Source organism: Ambystoma mexicanum, chromosome 2p (genome assembly GCF_040938575.1).
Source record: "Ambystoma mexicanum isolate Mex_15411 chromosome 2p, UKY_AmexF1_1, whole genome shotgun sequence".
Classification (NCBI taxonomy): Eukaryota; Metazoa; Chordata; class Amphibia; order Caudata; family Ambystomatidae; genus Ambystoma; species Ambystoma mexicanum.
In genome coordinates, this window is record NC_090923.1 from 815,439,744 (window position 1) to 815,455,757 (window position 16,014).

General features: G+C 46.9%; 1 protein-coding gene across 3 annotated transcripts in view; it reads left to right on the forward strand.

Annotated features, from left to right (window-relative positions):
- Positions 1-16,014, forward strand: part of SPTBN4 (spectrin beta, non-erythrocytic 4) — a 1,591,326-nt gene that overhangs the window by 667,887 nt on the left and 907,425 nt on the right. For all 3 annotated transcript variants that reach the window (XM_069644494.1, XM_069644495.1, XM_069644496.1), the window contains one exon: positions 1,847-2,149. In XM_069644494.1, coding sequence (XP_069500595.1) covers positions 1,847-2,149 — 303 coding nt within the window. The remainder of the gene's footprint in view (positions 1-1,846; positions 2,150-16,014) is intronic.

Here is a 16,014-nt window from a genome sequence, read left to right on the forward strand (position 1 = left end):
GCACCACAATGTAGGACAGTCTCTCTGTTTGTAGGGTCTTTCCTCTAAGACTGCACCTCTGTTTGTTGTATAATTGTTCTTTTCCAAGTGTATGTTTTCTCGTTCACTCTCTCTGCTCTGATTCTGGTAAGCCTGTAAATGCCCCACTTTTGGATATTCCTCTAACTTTTGGAAATTTCTCTAGTTCATCTTTTCGTGTTTATCCTTATAATTTTGCGGATTCTTCAGAAGGCAATGCTTGTCTTTGTTTCAACATCTTTTGTTTCCTTCATCTAGATGGTATTGTTAGTTGGACCTGAGTATGATAACATCTTTCATTTGAACATTACTTTCTGGAGGAGTATGTTCCATCTGACATAGAATCTGTAACTCTTTTATGGTCCCCAAACCCTCCTTTGTTGTCGCTTCCGATTCATGTGCACCTCCTTATGACATACGTCCTGTTAACATATTCGCAGTTAGGCCCAGATCTGGTTTTCCCCTAACTTCCGGTGTATCGCATTTTTTATGTTATTACAGCGGTCTGATACTTGATATCTTTTTATATTTGTTCTTTGCCCTTTCTCCACCTTTCCAAGCTTCATTCTTATGTTACTGGATTGTTTCCTTTTTTATTTACAATCCCAGCCAATCCATCTTGCAGACTTTCTTTCAACTCATTTTCAAAGCCCTCTCACCACATCAACAGTAGATTGTCTCCTTGCCTATGCCACGCATAGCTGGAAGCTGTTTGGTCTCATTTGGTCAGGCTTAGATGGACTGGATAGTACAGAAGGTTCTGTCCAAGCGATTTAAGTAGTCCTGTCTTCTTATTTACCTTGCGAGCATCTAGCACATTATTACATATATTTAATTGTGCTTTAGTATTTAGCCCATGGGTAGGAAAAGCTTATCTTCCCAGCTAATTTAGTACCACACTGCAATACCACACCTCACAACACAATTTTAGGAGTTTAATGTACCTTGGAGCCAGTGAAAGATATACTCTGTTTGCATGATCCAACCACTTGGCCCCTGCTTTTCTTCCCTCATCCATCTCTCTCTCTCTCTCTCTCTCTCCAATTGCAATCCCTATTGCCTGATCCATAAAGGGTTTCATAGTTTTTTTTCTCATTTTGTTGTTTTTTCATTGGGTGGAGGATTGATAAAGTAAATGGTTTAAAACATTCAAAAATTGTGTTTCAAAGGGCTTTGCAAAGGGTTATTTTCTGTGTGGAAGGAGGAAAGTTGCACAAGGAGGAAAGGTAAGGGAACAGAGGTAAAAGTAAAAAGACAAAGGTGTCACAAAGTGTTGAAGGGACTTCACAAGCTTGCACAATACAAAATAAATGGTCACAAACTGAATCAAATGTCCCCCAAAACATTACAATGGATGAATTACAAGCTCTCCTGCTCTCTTCTAATGCGGGTCAGCACTGGTCCCCCCCACCCCCCTAACAGCCAAGCCGAACTCATAGAGATTGTAGAGCTCTGATTGGCCTTCCAAATCTCTCCCATATTTGTGGTGGTTTTTCTTTGCCTCCCAAATTTGAGCCCATCTTCTGTACTTGCAAGCAAGTTCAAGCATGATATTGGACTGTCAACAAATCTCAAACCTGTGCCATCACCATTTAAGCTCATTTTAGCACCTGCCACTGCTATGGGAGGGAGAGACAACACAACAGCGACTGTAGAACAATGGCATGTCCACAGGGTCCTATCTAGAGCCCATTTGAGAACTAAATATTAATGGCGGTTTTATGCACAGAGGCAGTTGAGCAAAGCTATTCTGGGCTTGTCAAGACAGCCAAGCAGCACACATATTCATTCTCACTCCCTTCACTTTGCACATTGTTTTGTTTCACAGGATAACTTCGGCTATGACTTACCAGCTGTTGAAGCTGCCATGAAAAAGCATGAAGCAATCGAGGCAGATATCTCTTCATACCAGGAGAGAATACAGGTAGTTGTGGAGCTAGCGCAAGAGATGGAGAGTGAGAGCTATTATGACATCAAGAGAATCAATGCCCAGAAGGACAATATCTTGCGCCAGTGGAACCTACTGACCGATCTCCTTTCTGCACGACGAGGCCGGCTGGAACAGAACGTGGCCCTCCAGAAGATCTTTCAGGAGATGGTTTACATGATTGACTGGATGGAAGAGATGCAGGTATGAAACCCTATCTTGTCCCCTGGAAATGTTATATGGTCTCAGTTCGATAAGGTTTAATTGGTTTTATAGCACAGTACTAGCTGGGATAATAGCTCGCTTATGTTGGGCGGGAAGGGTGGGTCAAATATGGATTATTTAAATGTTCTCGCAGGCGATGCCTCACTAGTCATGACAAATCTGAGCTATTAAAAGTTCAAACTAAGTCTATCCTGTGATTCTGATTTTTCCTTCAGATTTCATTTGAAAAAAATCTTCTGGACAGCATTTAATAACTGGGGACAGTATTCAATGGTAAACACCTAACGGGTAATTTCCATTTGAACCATGAATTGTATGAAGGAGACCACTTGTGTTTACAGTTCAAAACAGCCCCACCATGCAATTTGCAACTTTTGCACCATGTAGTGGAAAAGTAGAGGGAATCATAGATGAAATAGATTTTACATTTTGCTTTTTCACTACGTTTATGGAAAAATGTAAATTCCCCCTGCAATTAACGGTTACTGGAGACATTTACGACGGATTCCTATGGAATTCACATGCGTTTTCCAGGTGTTAATTTCAGGTGTATTCTGTGGCAATCCATTGTATTACCGCCAGCATAAAAATACATGCTGGTGGTAATGCAGCTACATTTGTCAGGTAGAGCAGGGCATATTTATTAAGTCCATCCAGCTCCCCAAATCCACCTGACAAAGTGTAGAAAATCCCGCAGGTAGGTACAAAGCACAGTGAAAGTGTACTGCCACATTTATCACCATTTTACTGATCTGCGAAACCCAGAAAATGAGCGTGCTTATTTCTTGGACTGGGATTAGTTTTACAAATTAAAAAGACAGGTTCACAAAAAAGTGTATACTAATCTAAATAGGGAAATGAGTGGTGGGTGCACATAATGTCCAATTAAGCACATAGAAAAGAGAGCATACACTGTGAAATGAATATTCTAGTTGTAAAGTAAGTTCAACATCATGAGTTATCTTTTATTTGAGAAGGTCCCGGAGTTAGTTTCTAGGAGCCAGTAAAGAGGACCTTTTCAGTGCCAATGAATGAGCCATCAAAAACGAACCCACCTTTTCTGCTCCATCTATGCTAAGTGCACGCCCTAATTGCCCAGTTCCACCCTTGTTTATTATACCAAACAATCCCAGCTCATGCTGGTCACATGGTTAGGAACGCTCCCCCCACTTCCCAATGTTGCATGATTGTTGGCTTTCACCACCCTAAGGCTTTCCTATCACCTGTTGGATAGGGGAGGATTTGCCAAGCCAGCATCTCTTTAACTCTTTCCTAGGCCCTTGCTTGGGCAGACGGCTCACGGCCCTCAGATGGCATTTCTCCTTAACCTTTTCTGATCCTCTTTTGTGTATCCCCATCCAAAGCGGCTGAAATGTGGGTGTGCAGTACTTTATTAACAGACCTAAGGTAAAGCTGTTTACTTGCTAAGGGCTCATTCTCTAAGTTTCTTGTGCAGTATATTTGTATTTGTATTTATAGTCTATTTATACTGGTGCTCCTACCCAATGGATTGCTCAGTGCTCGACCATTATACCACGGATAATATTAAGGACATCAAGCAACAGACTTGAACAATTTTACACAACCTAGAGCAGCAAGGAAGTATGAGGAAGCGGATATACCAGGGAGTGTTTTAGCGAAAATGATATAAATGGAGAAGGGCCGAGATCATATAGTGACCATACGGAATGAGCAGGGAGAGGTGAGATTGCTAGACGAGGATATAAACAATAGTCTCACATAATTTTATGAACATCTTTATAGTGCCCCACTGCCAAAGAGTAAGGAGGAGATAGATGCTTTATTAGATTGCATCCCTGTATCGTAAAGTTCGAATAAGTTAAGGGAGGAGATTAATAAACCCCTCACTGTGGAGGAAATCCTAATGGTGATATCAGAGCTCCCGAGAAATAAGGCACCTGGTCCGGAGGGCCTAAGAGGAGAGTCCTATATAGCTTTCACCCCCGTGGCAGTGGGCTGACATGGCTGGTAACTGCCCACAAGCTTTTGCCAAGTTCGGCCCAAGAGAAGCAAGGGCTGTGGACCATTATCACCATGTCAGCCCTCTGCCTAGGGGTTGAAAGTTATTTCCACCTTTTGATTTACCTGGGTGCAGATGCTTTTCTTGTTTTTTTTTTGTCCGACGGGAGATTAGCTCAGTGCGAGCCCATCACCCGTTGGAGAAAAAAAAATATAAGAAATCAAATGCCTGCCAACATTGAAATGGAAAAGGTCCCTTTTCGGATGACGGCAGCCATACAAAACATGTTCCAAAATGGCTGCCGTCATTTGAAAAGGTACCTAGTCAATCTGTTTTTCTTGGGTGTGAATATGAAATATGCTGCTTTCCTTGCTCGTTATTTGCTGAGAGTCTGGAAGACTCGGTCCAGCGCTCACAATTGCCGGCCACGCTGACAGAATCCACGATAATGGTATTGCTTTAACCTGTGAAGGCAAAAGATGAGTGTCAGTTTTACAGACTATTAGCACTTATCAACGTATGTACTAAGATTGTTTTACCAAGGACATAGGGAACCGTATACTGCCCCTGATGCCAATGTGATCCACAAGGACCAAGCAGGTTTTGTACCCGGTAGATGTACGACACTAAATATGCATTGCCTCTTCAGTGTATTATCCAGGATATCATCCGAAGCATCTGCGGTTGTAGTATCACTTGATCTCCAAAAGACCTTTGATATGGTATCCTGGAAGTACCTGTTTGCTACACTCACTAAGTGTGGATATGGGAAACAGCTGGTCAAATACATAAAAGTCCTGTATGCAAACCCAGTAGCTATGGTACTGGTAAATGGGACGTTGTCAGACTCCTTCAACTTATCGAGAGGAACTCGCCAGGGATGTCTGCTGTCCCCCAATTTATTTTCAGTAGAATTGGAACCAATGACAGACCTCATCAGAATGAGGCGTAGTAGTAGGGGAATCTGAATGACAGGCACACCAGAAATAAAATCACTTTATGCAGATGACGTATTATTATATATTTGTGACCCCAAGGCTCTTTTAGACCCAATCATGGATGACACAGTATACTTAGGGAAATTCTCAGTGTCAATAATAAATTATACCAAATCAGTGATTTTTCCTCTGACTGAAGTAACAAAGAACCCCCAAAGTAAATATATCCTGAAATGGGCCCCTGACCAAATTAAGTACTTGGGAGTAGTTGTGGCTAGAAATAAAGAGCTGTCATATGGGGTCAGTTATTTAGCTCAGGATCAGGAAGAAGTAAGCTTGTTAAATGGCAACACATTCCAGTGTCATTGGTGGGTCAACTGGCAAATGATTGCGATGACAATTTTACCAAAAATGCTATATATATTTGTAAACATGCCCTTGTAGCCGTGCATAGCGTACTTTGACAGGATTCACAATCAGATGGCCCAGTTTCTCTGGCATTCGGGGGCAGTTCAGATAAAATGGATGCATTTGACACAACCATACCATAAAGGAGGCTTATCAGCTCCAGACTCGGAGTAGTGTTGGATTTCAGCCCAAACACAATTTGCAGCTTTCTGGTTCGTGCAGTGGTGGACCTCACCTCATGTTAAGTTTGAAAGGGCAGATGCCGACAAGCCAGACCTGTGAATGTAGATTTGACCCGGTATAAACTACGCTTACGGTGTGGAGTAAACCTTTTCAACTGAGAAATGAATAGCCCCATATGATAAGCATTCTGCGCTATGCAGGATCCCAGGTTTGCCACCCACATGGGATGAGGTGATTCATAGGCACTGGGAAAAACTGGGTTACTCCGGGGAGATCTGTTCCCTGGGGGCCAACTTTTATCAATGCATTCATGGAAGAATGAACACAGGGGCTCAACAATATACTACAATTCTACAGATTGCGGGCTGCTGTGTTGTTTAAATGGGAATTTTGCCCGATAGAGCCCTCTGACAACAAGTGTGTTGCGTATATTTTTAATGCTTCTGGAGGGCGGAGGATAGTCACACACCATTTATAAAATGATGATAGACGAGATCTCTTGCGTAAATTCTAAAGCGCAGGAAAAATGGGCTGACGACTTAAGTATAGAAATCACAGATGACAAGTGGTACAATATGTGTTGGCTCACCAAGGAAGTTTCTATGAATACTAGATTTAAACGTATTCAATTCAAGATATTCAGTAGGCTGCACTATTCACCTGCAAAGCTGAAGGAAATATGCCCAGAGCAAACAAGTGTGTGCTTGAGGTGTGGGGAGGACAATGCAGAAGACATGCACATGCTTTGGGATTGCCCAGGCTGGGGCCAGGTCTGTACAACTTTAGCTGACATAATAAATAAACCAGTAGTAGCTTTGCCCATGGGATGCTTATTTGGAATGTGGTCCGAGATACCAGAAAGGAGGAAAAGGCGGCTCCTAAACATGGGAAGCATATTAGCTAAATGGCGCATCTTGAGGAAATGGAAAGTCCGGAAGGTTCTCAAAAGAGATGATTGACTGAAAGATCTAATGTGGACCAGTGATGGTGAAGAGTTATTAATTCTTATGATACCAATGTCATCTAGGCCAAAATATATCTAGTTAGACTCTAGAGGATACTTGTCTGGATTGTCATGAGTCATTGGGAATAGTGCTGTACCTGGGACATATATGCTGTGGGAGGGACGGAAGTGGAACATCGCTATATTTGCTGTAACATTGTTGATCACACGTGTGTACCAACTTAAAGAGTTCTGAACAAAAGCAACAGACTAGAACAAAAAGGTTTTCACTTTTTTCTACAATGATGGTCTTATGCTGCAGATACACTCTGGGGTATCTTAGATCCTTTTTGCAGGCAGAGCTGTGGCACAGAATGGAATTTCCATTCCCACTTGGCCCTTATTCTCTACCAGCAAAAAACGAATACATTTATGCCACCATGACACTTAAATGCTGTCGCAAAGGGATTGAGTTCCTGTGGAATTTTTGTTGTTGAACACCTGCTAAAAGCAGGCACAATCTATAGGAATACATTGTAATTGCTGAATTTCATGCAAGTCCATGCAGGCAGCATTTACATTATTTCCACTATGACGTGCAAAATAAAGGTCTACCTGCAATTTCACCTGTTTTTACACTTTGTGCGCTTCATAGTGTAAATGATGAACATTGCACAGTGGTGACTGATGTGCATTTAAAATCAAAGGTAATAGGGTCCCTTCATGCAATTGACTCATCTATTTAAAATGAGCGCCTTAGTTTATGAATTATTCTATGGCTGTCAAACATTTTCAGGCAGTGTTAAACCACACTTCCTTACATACTTGTCTAAAGGAGTTTCTCGAGTTTTAGAATGCAGTCCCTTCTACTGCCATGTCCCAGCTACATACCATGTAAATAATGAGTCAGTAGTGATTCCATTTCCTCTTGCCTTTTTGGCAATGCCAAATAGGACCCCGTCTCCCACCAGCAGAGTCTTTCTACTCTTTTTCCAATCACATGGGCGTAGATGCCTCTCTGCAGGAATTGAAAAGGACCATATGAAAAAGACAGAGAAACAGCCCCAGTGCAAAGCCACTTGCATGCAGAGAGAAGTCCATCTGCAAAACCCCCTGAACAAGAGAAATAGGGAGTGCCCCTGAACGAGCCGGGGAGAGGGATGGAACAGATTGGCCAGGCAAAAGAGGTGTGCAAGGTGTAGCGTGGTACTATGACAAATTAAGTGCCTATTAGAAGTTGTGGATCTATCGTTCCCCAATGAATGCTGAGCCGCAAAGAGAACCAGGTGAACCTCTTATGATATCCGGAAAACCAGTTTATAATAGATGAAGTGCAGCGTGATTCTCTTACCAAAAGCGAAGTGACTGATGGGTGTTTCTCCAATTAGGCACACCACTTGGGGAGTGGGAAGTTTCTATCACTAGTCAACGAAAATCTATGCCCCAAAGAGAAGTCTTAGACCAGTGTATGGTAGACTGACAAGCAGAGGGCTCAATATGGAGTGCAGCAAGGCACGCTGTATCAAGGCTTTGTCCTTTCAGGAGGGCAGAAGATGTGGATGACAAGTCCCTTCTTCCGCCCTGTTTCTGGTATTGATAACAGATAGCAAGGGTGGCTAGAGGACAAGGGACAGAAAACATAAGGGAAAACACTAGGCAGAAATAATCCTGAAGGCAAGAACAAAGCAGGAAAGAAACCAGAAAAGATCAATAGACTAATTAGCAGTAGGAAGATAGGAAAAGGAAAAGGACAGGGGAAGGCCTGAGGACAACAGAGAATAGAAATGAGGGAATCCAGGCTTGTGGGCGTTGCCGGCAATGAGAGTCAGACACAACCCATTGCGACACGCCTGAAGACCGTCGTTGCAGCATTATGAGCGGTTAGACCTGAAAGTGCAAGCCTTCACTTGAAGCAGTCTTCCCCACTTCCAGATGCCAAAATGTGTATGAAGGCCTGTTCGCCATGTTGGAATAGGTGCTATGGGGTTCCCATGACCCAGGTGGAACCTGCCCATGCCAGGAGGGAGCCAGAACAACACCCTCTCAGCGCTTGCAACGGAGGTTCCCTGGAAGACATCATGGCACAATGTCCAGGTGCGTAGAAGCAAGGCAATGCAGTGGGTGAGCTCGGCCATCACCACCTGCAGTGCCCCAGGAAAGACTAGATAAGGGGGCTGCTCCCCATAAAACACTGACAAGTGTAGTGCCTAATGGTAGTTGTGGCTGTAGCTGAAATAGAAAGAAGGATCCAGTGAGCCATGTCTGTTTGGAGGCATTGTTTAATCACCACCCCATATACAAAATAGGGTACTTAAATCCAAAGAAAAGAAAGAATTCACAGCGTTGTTTTCTGCCAATCTAAGTATACATTTGTAATGGAAGATGTGGTTCTCTTACTCCCCGTTGTGCATGCAAGGTGATGAAGCCCATTTAACAAAGAAGCCAAAGTGAGATCATTGACAGTCTAAATACGCTGCCTGGTGTGAACTGTGATTCTATCACTCCTCGATGTGGCAATACTTGCGCGAATTGTGTACGCCCACGTTTCTTCCTTTGTTAACTCTCATTCACTTCTACCACCTCTTCAGTCTGGATTTAGGCCCCGTCACGCATCTGAGTCTGCTTTTCCCATGCTTACCAATTCGCTCCTCACTTCATGCTACTCTAAGCAATCCTCTCTTCTAGTTCTGTTAGACTTGTTGGCTGCATTTGATACAGTCGACCATTCTATTCTTCTTTTTTTCTCTTACCGGCTTGGGTTTTCAAAGTTCGGTTATTGGTTAGTTTCATTCTTATCTGTCCGGTCATACATTTTCGGTTTCTTGGGCTGGTGACTCCTCTTCAGTTTTCCCTCTATCTCAGTGTTCCTCAAGGCTGTGTCAATGGCCCTCTCTTTTTTTCTCTTTACACGTCTTCCCTTGGCCCTCTCATTTCTTGTTATGGCTTTTCCTATGATCTATATCCGGACGGTTCTCTTATTTTTTTGTCGTTTCCCTCTTTTACTGATCTATTCATTCATCTCTATCTGCTTGTCTTCTTGCAATACAAGCATGGATGTCTTCCCATTATCTTCACCTCATTCCTTCTAAGACTGAGGTCCTTTTCTTTCCTGCTAATACTATTACTCCTCCCCTCTCAACTGTTACTATTCTATTTCCCCCATTTTCTTTGCTTATTTCCCTTACCACACTTAACTTAGGTGTTGTCTTTGATACATCACTTTCATTTCTGACTCATATGTTACTTTCCATTATTCAACATTTGGAAGACTTGCTTGTTTCTCACCTTTCCTGCTTCTAGGATTCTTATATTTCCCCTTGTTTTTTCTCACTCTTCTTTTTGTCTTCCTTCTACTCATCTTGCTCCTCTCTGTTCTATTTATCACTCGCCTATTCGCACTCAGTTTGCTGCCTATTTGTGACTCTGTTTCATCTGCGCTACACTGTTTTCAATGGCTATCCTTTTAATCTTGTTTACTTTTTAATTTCTTTGTATTGTTTTTAAGTGCCTAAATGGCCTTGCTACTCATTATCCCTCTTCTCTTATCTCTTTCGATTCTCCTACACACTCTCTTTGTTCTCAATTTCTTTTTCTCTTAACTGTTCCATGTACTCGTGCCTGCATCCGCTTCCGTTCCTTGTCTCTACTTGCCCCTAAGCAGTGGAATGCTTTACTCCTCCACCTCTGCTCTATTTAATCTTTCCATCTTTTCAAAACATGTCTAAAAGTATATCTTCTTTCCAACTAATTTTTGGTTTCATTATTTATTTGCTAATTTGTATGTACTGTTGTTTGCTCTCTGAAGCACTTAGGCATCAAGCGCACTAAAAATACAATAAAAATACAAAAATACAAATACAACCACAGTGCTGAAATCAAATAGAATGAAGAATCCAGAGTGTGGTTGGTTGATAGCTTATATGTGCTGTCTGATGATTGTGTGCGCTTCTGAATCACAGAGTTCCTTGAATTCCAGAAAAAATCATGGACGTATGATGTCCTGCGCACACAACAATGGTGCCTGAGTGTAGATGGTGTGCTGAATACTCCCTAGAAGGAAATTTGATGTCGGGCAAGGACTAAGGGGAGTCAAGAGGATAATTTGAATAGAAAAGCATTTCAAAAGACTTATGACTAGAAGTTGATGTGGTACAATGAGTAGTAAGGCTTTTCTTAACATTAGTATTTTGTTTTGTCACATCATTTTTACAGCCAATAGCCATAGCACAAATGTCATGCTCCTTAAGGAATCCTAGGTTTATCTTAATCTTCAGCAGCAGAATGAACAATTCAAGCTAGCATCATCTCTCTTTGGACAGCTGTTTGTCTGTTTTGATGCACAGGTGCACCTTTTCTTGTGCGTCATTGTGTGGAACTGAAATGATAATGTGGTTGGTTTTCCTTAACAGAGACCAACTCCCAAAATCATTCCCTATCAAACAGGCATATCATGAGAAAGGGGGTGTGGCCCTTATAGCCCACCATGCTTTTGTGAAGTGCGTGTTAATTGTTCGGTGTCCCATGCAAGGGAATTAGGCTTGATATGCTATTAGTCTACCAAACTAGACGTTAACAGCGTTATCGCTGGTTACTCTAAAATGTGGATATCTCTGAAAGACGCAGGAGACCCCCAACTCTGGGATAGGGTATTAATATAACTAATTTGCTCAGAAAGAAGAGTCCAGAGGAGTTTATTTAATTAACAAAGTATCAAAAGGGTTTATTGTGCCTGATACAAAATTTGAATAAACAAATTAATCGTGATTTTAATCTACACTTAGCATATTAATTAAATTGCAGGAAGATTAAGAACATAGTGATCCATACAGTTCATACAATTGACAATAAATAATTTGCTCATTCGTCCACAATCAACCATCATCCATACACATTCTATACAGTTTATATACCCAACAATACTACATACATGGTAAAGCCTGTTAAAAATCATGGCTAGCAGCTTTTACATTTTTACTAAATTGCAATCATTGTACATGACCACTATAGTTGTCACACAAGTGGTCTACTCAAGGGGTGGGTCAATTTGATGTCAAACCATGACCACATCCCCTATTTTCTCGACCGCTTTCGACGTTTTTCAAATCACTTATCAACATCTTCATCAGGAAAAACAAGTTTTACAATCTTGGGGCTGCACAGAGCAGCTTCCCCAGTAGCCAAAAAAGTTTCTGTAGCCTTGGCCGGACTGGCCTTAGGTCAGCAGGATCACGTGGGAGCCAGAAGGAATACTGGCCAGAATTGAGTCGCGATTCCCAAACAGACCCCAGTCTCGAAGTAGGAGAAAGCGTGGACAGATCACAGTTCTAGATGTGTCCTGAGGCCATCACCTTTGGTGTGCATATACTGCACAGGCTCCTCCTCATCGGGCTTTGCATCGATGGAACTTCCAGAGCCTCTGGTCACGCAGCACCGGATATAGAACCATCTACCCTTAGTGAAAAGCACATAAATCAGTGTGCCGTCAAAGTCGCGCACATTTTACTCTAAAATGTGAAAGTGAGTCTCAAGTTAGAGGTTAAACTTATTTCCCTCCAAAATATATCAGAACTAAATCTATCCTCTGATATCGACTATGATTCAAGATATTAATCTGATTAGCTAATGCCTAATTATTTAATCAGGTTCACAGGGCTCAGTTTGAGTGTGAAACCAGTTCCTTACTTTCTTAATCTTTTTATACTGTTCTTTTAATATTCATTTTCTTTTTTCATTTTCTAATTGTACTGTTTTATGTTAAACTAGTGGAAAAACCCATGTACACTGGCTAATGTGCAAGACATTTTCAGAGTGTAAATATATCATGTGGTGTATTTCAACGTACTTTATGTTGTAGCAAACAAATTGTAAAGAATTTTGATCATTTTACGTGTAGGAGTAGTAACCTCAAACAAAATCTCACAGAATCCGTAGAAAGTTCATTGTCTTGGATTCCACTTACAGGTTTTGGACTCAAATACATACACCCTAATTCATAGAATTCAGCGCACAAGTGGCGCACGCGGCTGGAGCACAGTGTGTGCGTGGGAATTTCTGCGCCAGCTGCATGTGCTAAAATCCATTTCCGCGCACAGCGTTTTCATGGATTTTAGCTTCCAAAACCAACCGTGGCGCAGAGTGGCGCAGCGACCCTGCAGCAGCGCCGGTTACGCCCCCAACCCCTCCCCGTGCACCATGCACAGCGCACAAATCCCATACATGGTGCGCAGGCCCCCAACCACGAAAACGCCTGTAAAACTCCACCTCCGAATACACGTACCCCGCTGCACAGGGAGTGTCACACGCGATTGGAGCGGGGTACGTGTATAACAGGGGTTCGGGGGAAGTTTCACATGCGAAATGCCCTGTGCGAGTGGGGTACATGTATTCCTGGGGTGCGCAGGAAGTTTCACACGCGATAGGCCCTGTGCGAGTGGGGTACGTGTATTCCTGGGGTGCGCAGGAAGTTTCACACGTGATTGGATCGGGGTACGTGTATTTCAGGGGTGCGCGGGAAGTTTCACACGCAAAATGCCCTGTGCGAGTGGGGTACGTGTATTCCTGGGGTGCGCGGGAAGTTTCACAAGCAAAATGCCATGTGCGATTGGGGTACGTGTATTCCTGGGGTGCGCAGGAAGTTTCACAAGCAAAATGCCCTGTGCGAGTGGGGTACGTGTATTCCTGGGGTGCGCGGGAGGTTTCACACGCGATAGGCCCTGTGCGAGTGGGGTACGTGTATTCCTGGGGTGCGCGGGAAGTTTCACACGCGATTGGAGAGGGGAATGTGTATTCCTGGGGTGCGTGGGAAGTTTCACACGCAAAATGCCCTGTGCAAGTAGGGTACGTGTATTCCTGGGGTTGCACGGGAAGTTTCACACGCAATTTTGCTGTCAGAGCGGGGTACGTGATTTTCGGGGCGTGCGGGGAGTCCTACACGTGACTTGGCAGTGTGGGTCCTCCCAGGTGTTCCCTCTACACCCTCCACGGCTCCTGCAGGCAGCCCACACCACAGGGGACTACCCTGCATCCCTGGTCATGTCCCGCAGGGAGCCCATCCACCATGGGCATGCCCCCCAGCCAAGCCACATGTCACCTTGCACTAGTGATCACCAACTCATGTTCCCCAGCACCCCCACCCCCCAGCAGTCAGGGGCACCTGCCAGCAGGCCCCCACTCATGTCCCCCAGCACCCCCACCCCCCAGCAGTGAGGGGCACCTGCCAGCAGGCCCCGACTCATGTCCCCCAGCACCCCCACCCCCCAGCAGTCAGGGGCACCTGCCAGCAGGCACCCACTCATGTCCCCCAGCATCCCCACCCCCCAGCAGTCGGGGGTACCTGCCAGCAGGCCCCCACTCATGTCCCACACATGTCCAACAGCACCCCCACCCCCCAGCAGTCAGTGGCACCTGCCAGCAGGCCCCCAACCATGTCCCACACATGTCCCCCAGCAACCCCACCCCCCAGCAGTCAGGAGCACCTGCCAGCAGGCCCCCACTCATGTCCCCCAGCACCCCCACCCCCCAGCAGTAAGGGGCACCTGCCAGCAGGCCCCCACTCATGTCCCACACATGTCCCCCAGCACCCCTATCCCCCAGCAGTCAGGGGCACCTGCCAGCAGGCCCCCACTCATGTCCCACACATGTCCCCCAGTACCCCCACCCCCCAGCAGTCAGGGGCACCTGCCAGCAGGCTCCCACCTATGTCCCCCAGCACCCCCACCCCCCAGCAGTCAGGGCTACCTGCCAGCAGGCCCCCACTCATGTCCTCCAGCACCCCCACCCCCCAGCAGTCAGGGACACCTGCCAGCAGGCCCCCACTCTTGTCCCCCAGCTCCCCCACCCCCCAGCAGTCAGGGGCACCTGCCAGCAGGCACCCACTCATGTCCCCCAGCACCCCCAGCAGTCAGGGGCACCTGCCAGCAGGCCTCCACTCATGTCCCACACATGTCCCCCAGCATCCCCTCCCCCCAGCAGTCAGGGGCACCTGCCAGCAGGCCCCCACTCATGTCCCCCAGCACCCTCACCCCCCAGGAGTCTGGGGCACCTGCCAGCAGGCCCCCACTCATGTCCCACTCATGTCCCCCAGCACCCCTATCCCCCAGCAGTCAGGGGCACCTGCCAGCAGGCCCCCACCCATGTCCCACACATGTCCCCCAGCACCCCACCCCCTAGCAGTCAGGGGCACCTGCCAGCAGGCCCCAACTCATGTCCCCCAGCACCTCCACCCCCCAGCAGTCAGAGGCACCTGCCAGCAGGCCCCCACTTATGTCCCCAGCACCCCCACCCCCCCAGCAGTCAGGGGCACCGGACAGCAGGCCCCTACTCATGTCCCCCAGCACTCCCACCCCCAGCAGTTAGGGGCACCTGCCAGCAGGCCCACACTCATGTCCCACTCATGTCCCCCAGCACCCCCATCCCCCAGCAGTCAGGGGCACCTGCCAGCAGGCCTTCACTCATGTCCCGCAGCACCCCCACCCCCCAGCAGTCAGGGGCACCTGCCAGCAGGCCCCCACTCATGTCGCCCAGCACCTCCACCCCCCAGCAGTCCGGGGCACCTGCCAGCAGGCCCCCACTAATGTCCCCCAGCACCCCCATCCCCCAGCAGTCAGGGGCACCTGCCAGCAGGCCTTCACTCATGTCCCGCAGCACCCCCACCCCCCAGCAGTCAGGGGCACCTGCCAGCAGGCCCCCACTCATGTCGCCCAGCACCTCCACCCCCCAGCAGTCCGGGGCACCTGCCAGCAGGCCCCCACTAATGTCCACCAGCACCCCACCCCCTAGCAGTCAGGGGCACCTGCCAGCAGGCCCCAACTCATGTCCCCCAGCACCTCCACCCCCAGCAGTCAGAGGCACCTGCCAGCAGGCCCCCACTTATGTCCCCAGCACCCCCACCCCCCCAGCAGTCAGGGGCACCGGACAGCAGGCCCCTACTCATGTCCCCCAGCACTCCCACCCCCAGCAGTTAGGGGCACCTGCCAGCAGGCCCACACTCATGTCCCACTCATGTCCCCCAGCACCCCCATCCCCCAGCAGTCAGGGGCACCTGCCAGCAGGCCTTCACTCATGTCCCGCAGCACCCCCACCCCCCAGCAGTCAGGGGCACCTGCCAGCAGGCCCCCACTCATGTCGCCCAGCACCTCCACCCCCCAGCAGTCCGGGGCACCTGCCAGCAGGCCCCCACTAATGTCCCCCAGCACCCCCACCCCCAGCAGTCAGAGGCACCTGCCAGCAGGCCGCCACTCATGTCCCACTCATGTCCCCCAGCACCTCCATTCCCCAGCAGTCAGGCGCACCTGCCAGCAGGCCCCCACTCATGTCCCCCAGCATCCCCACGCCCCAGCGGTGAGGGGCACCTGCCAGCAGGCCCCCACTCATGTCCCCCAGCACCCCCACC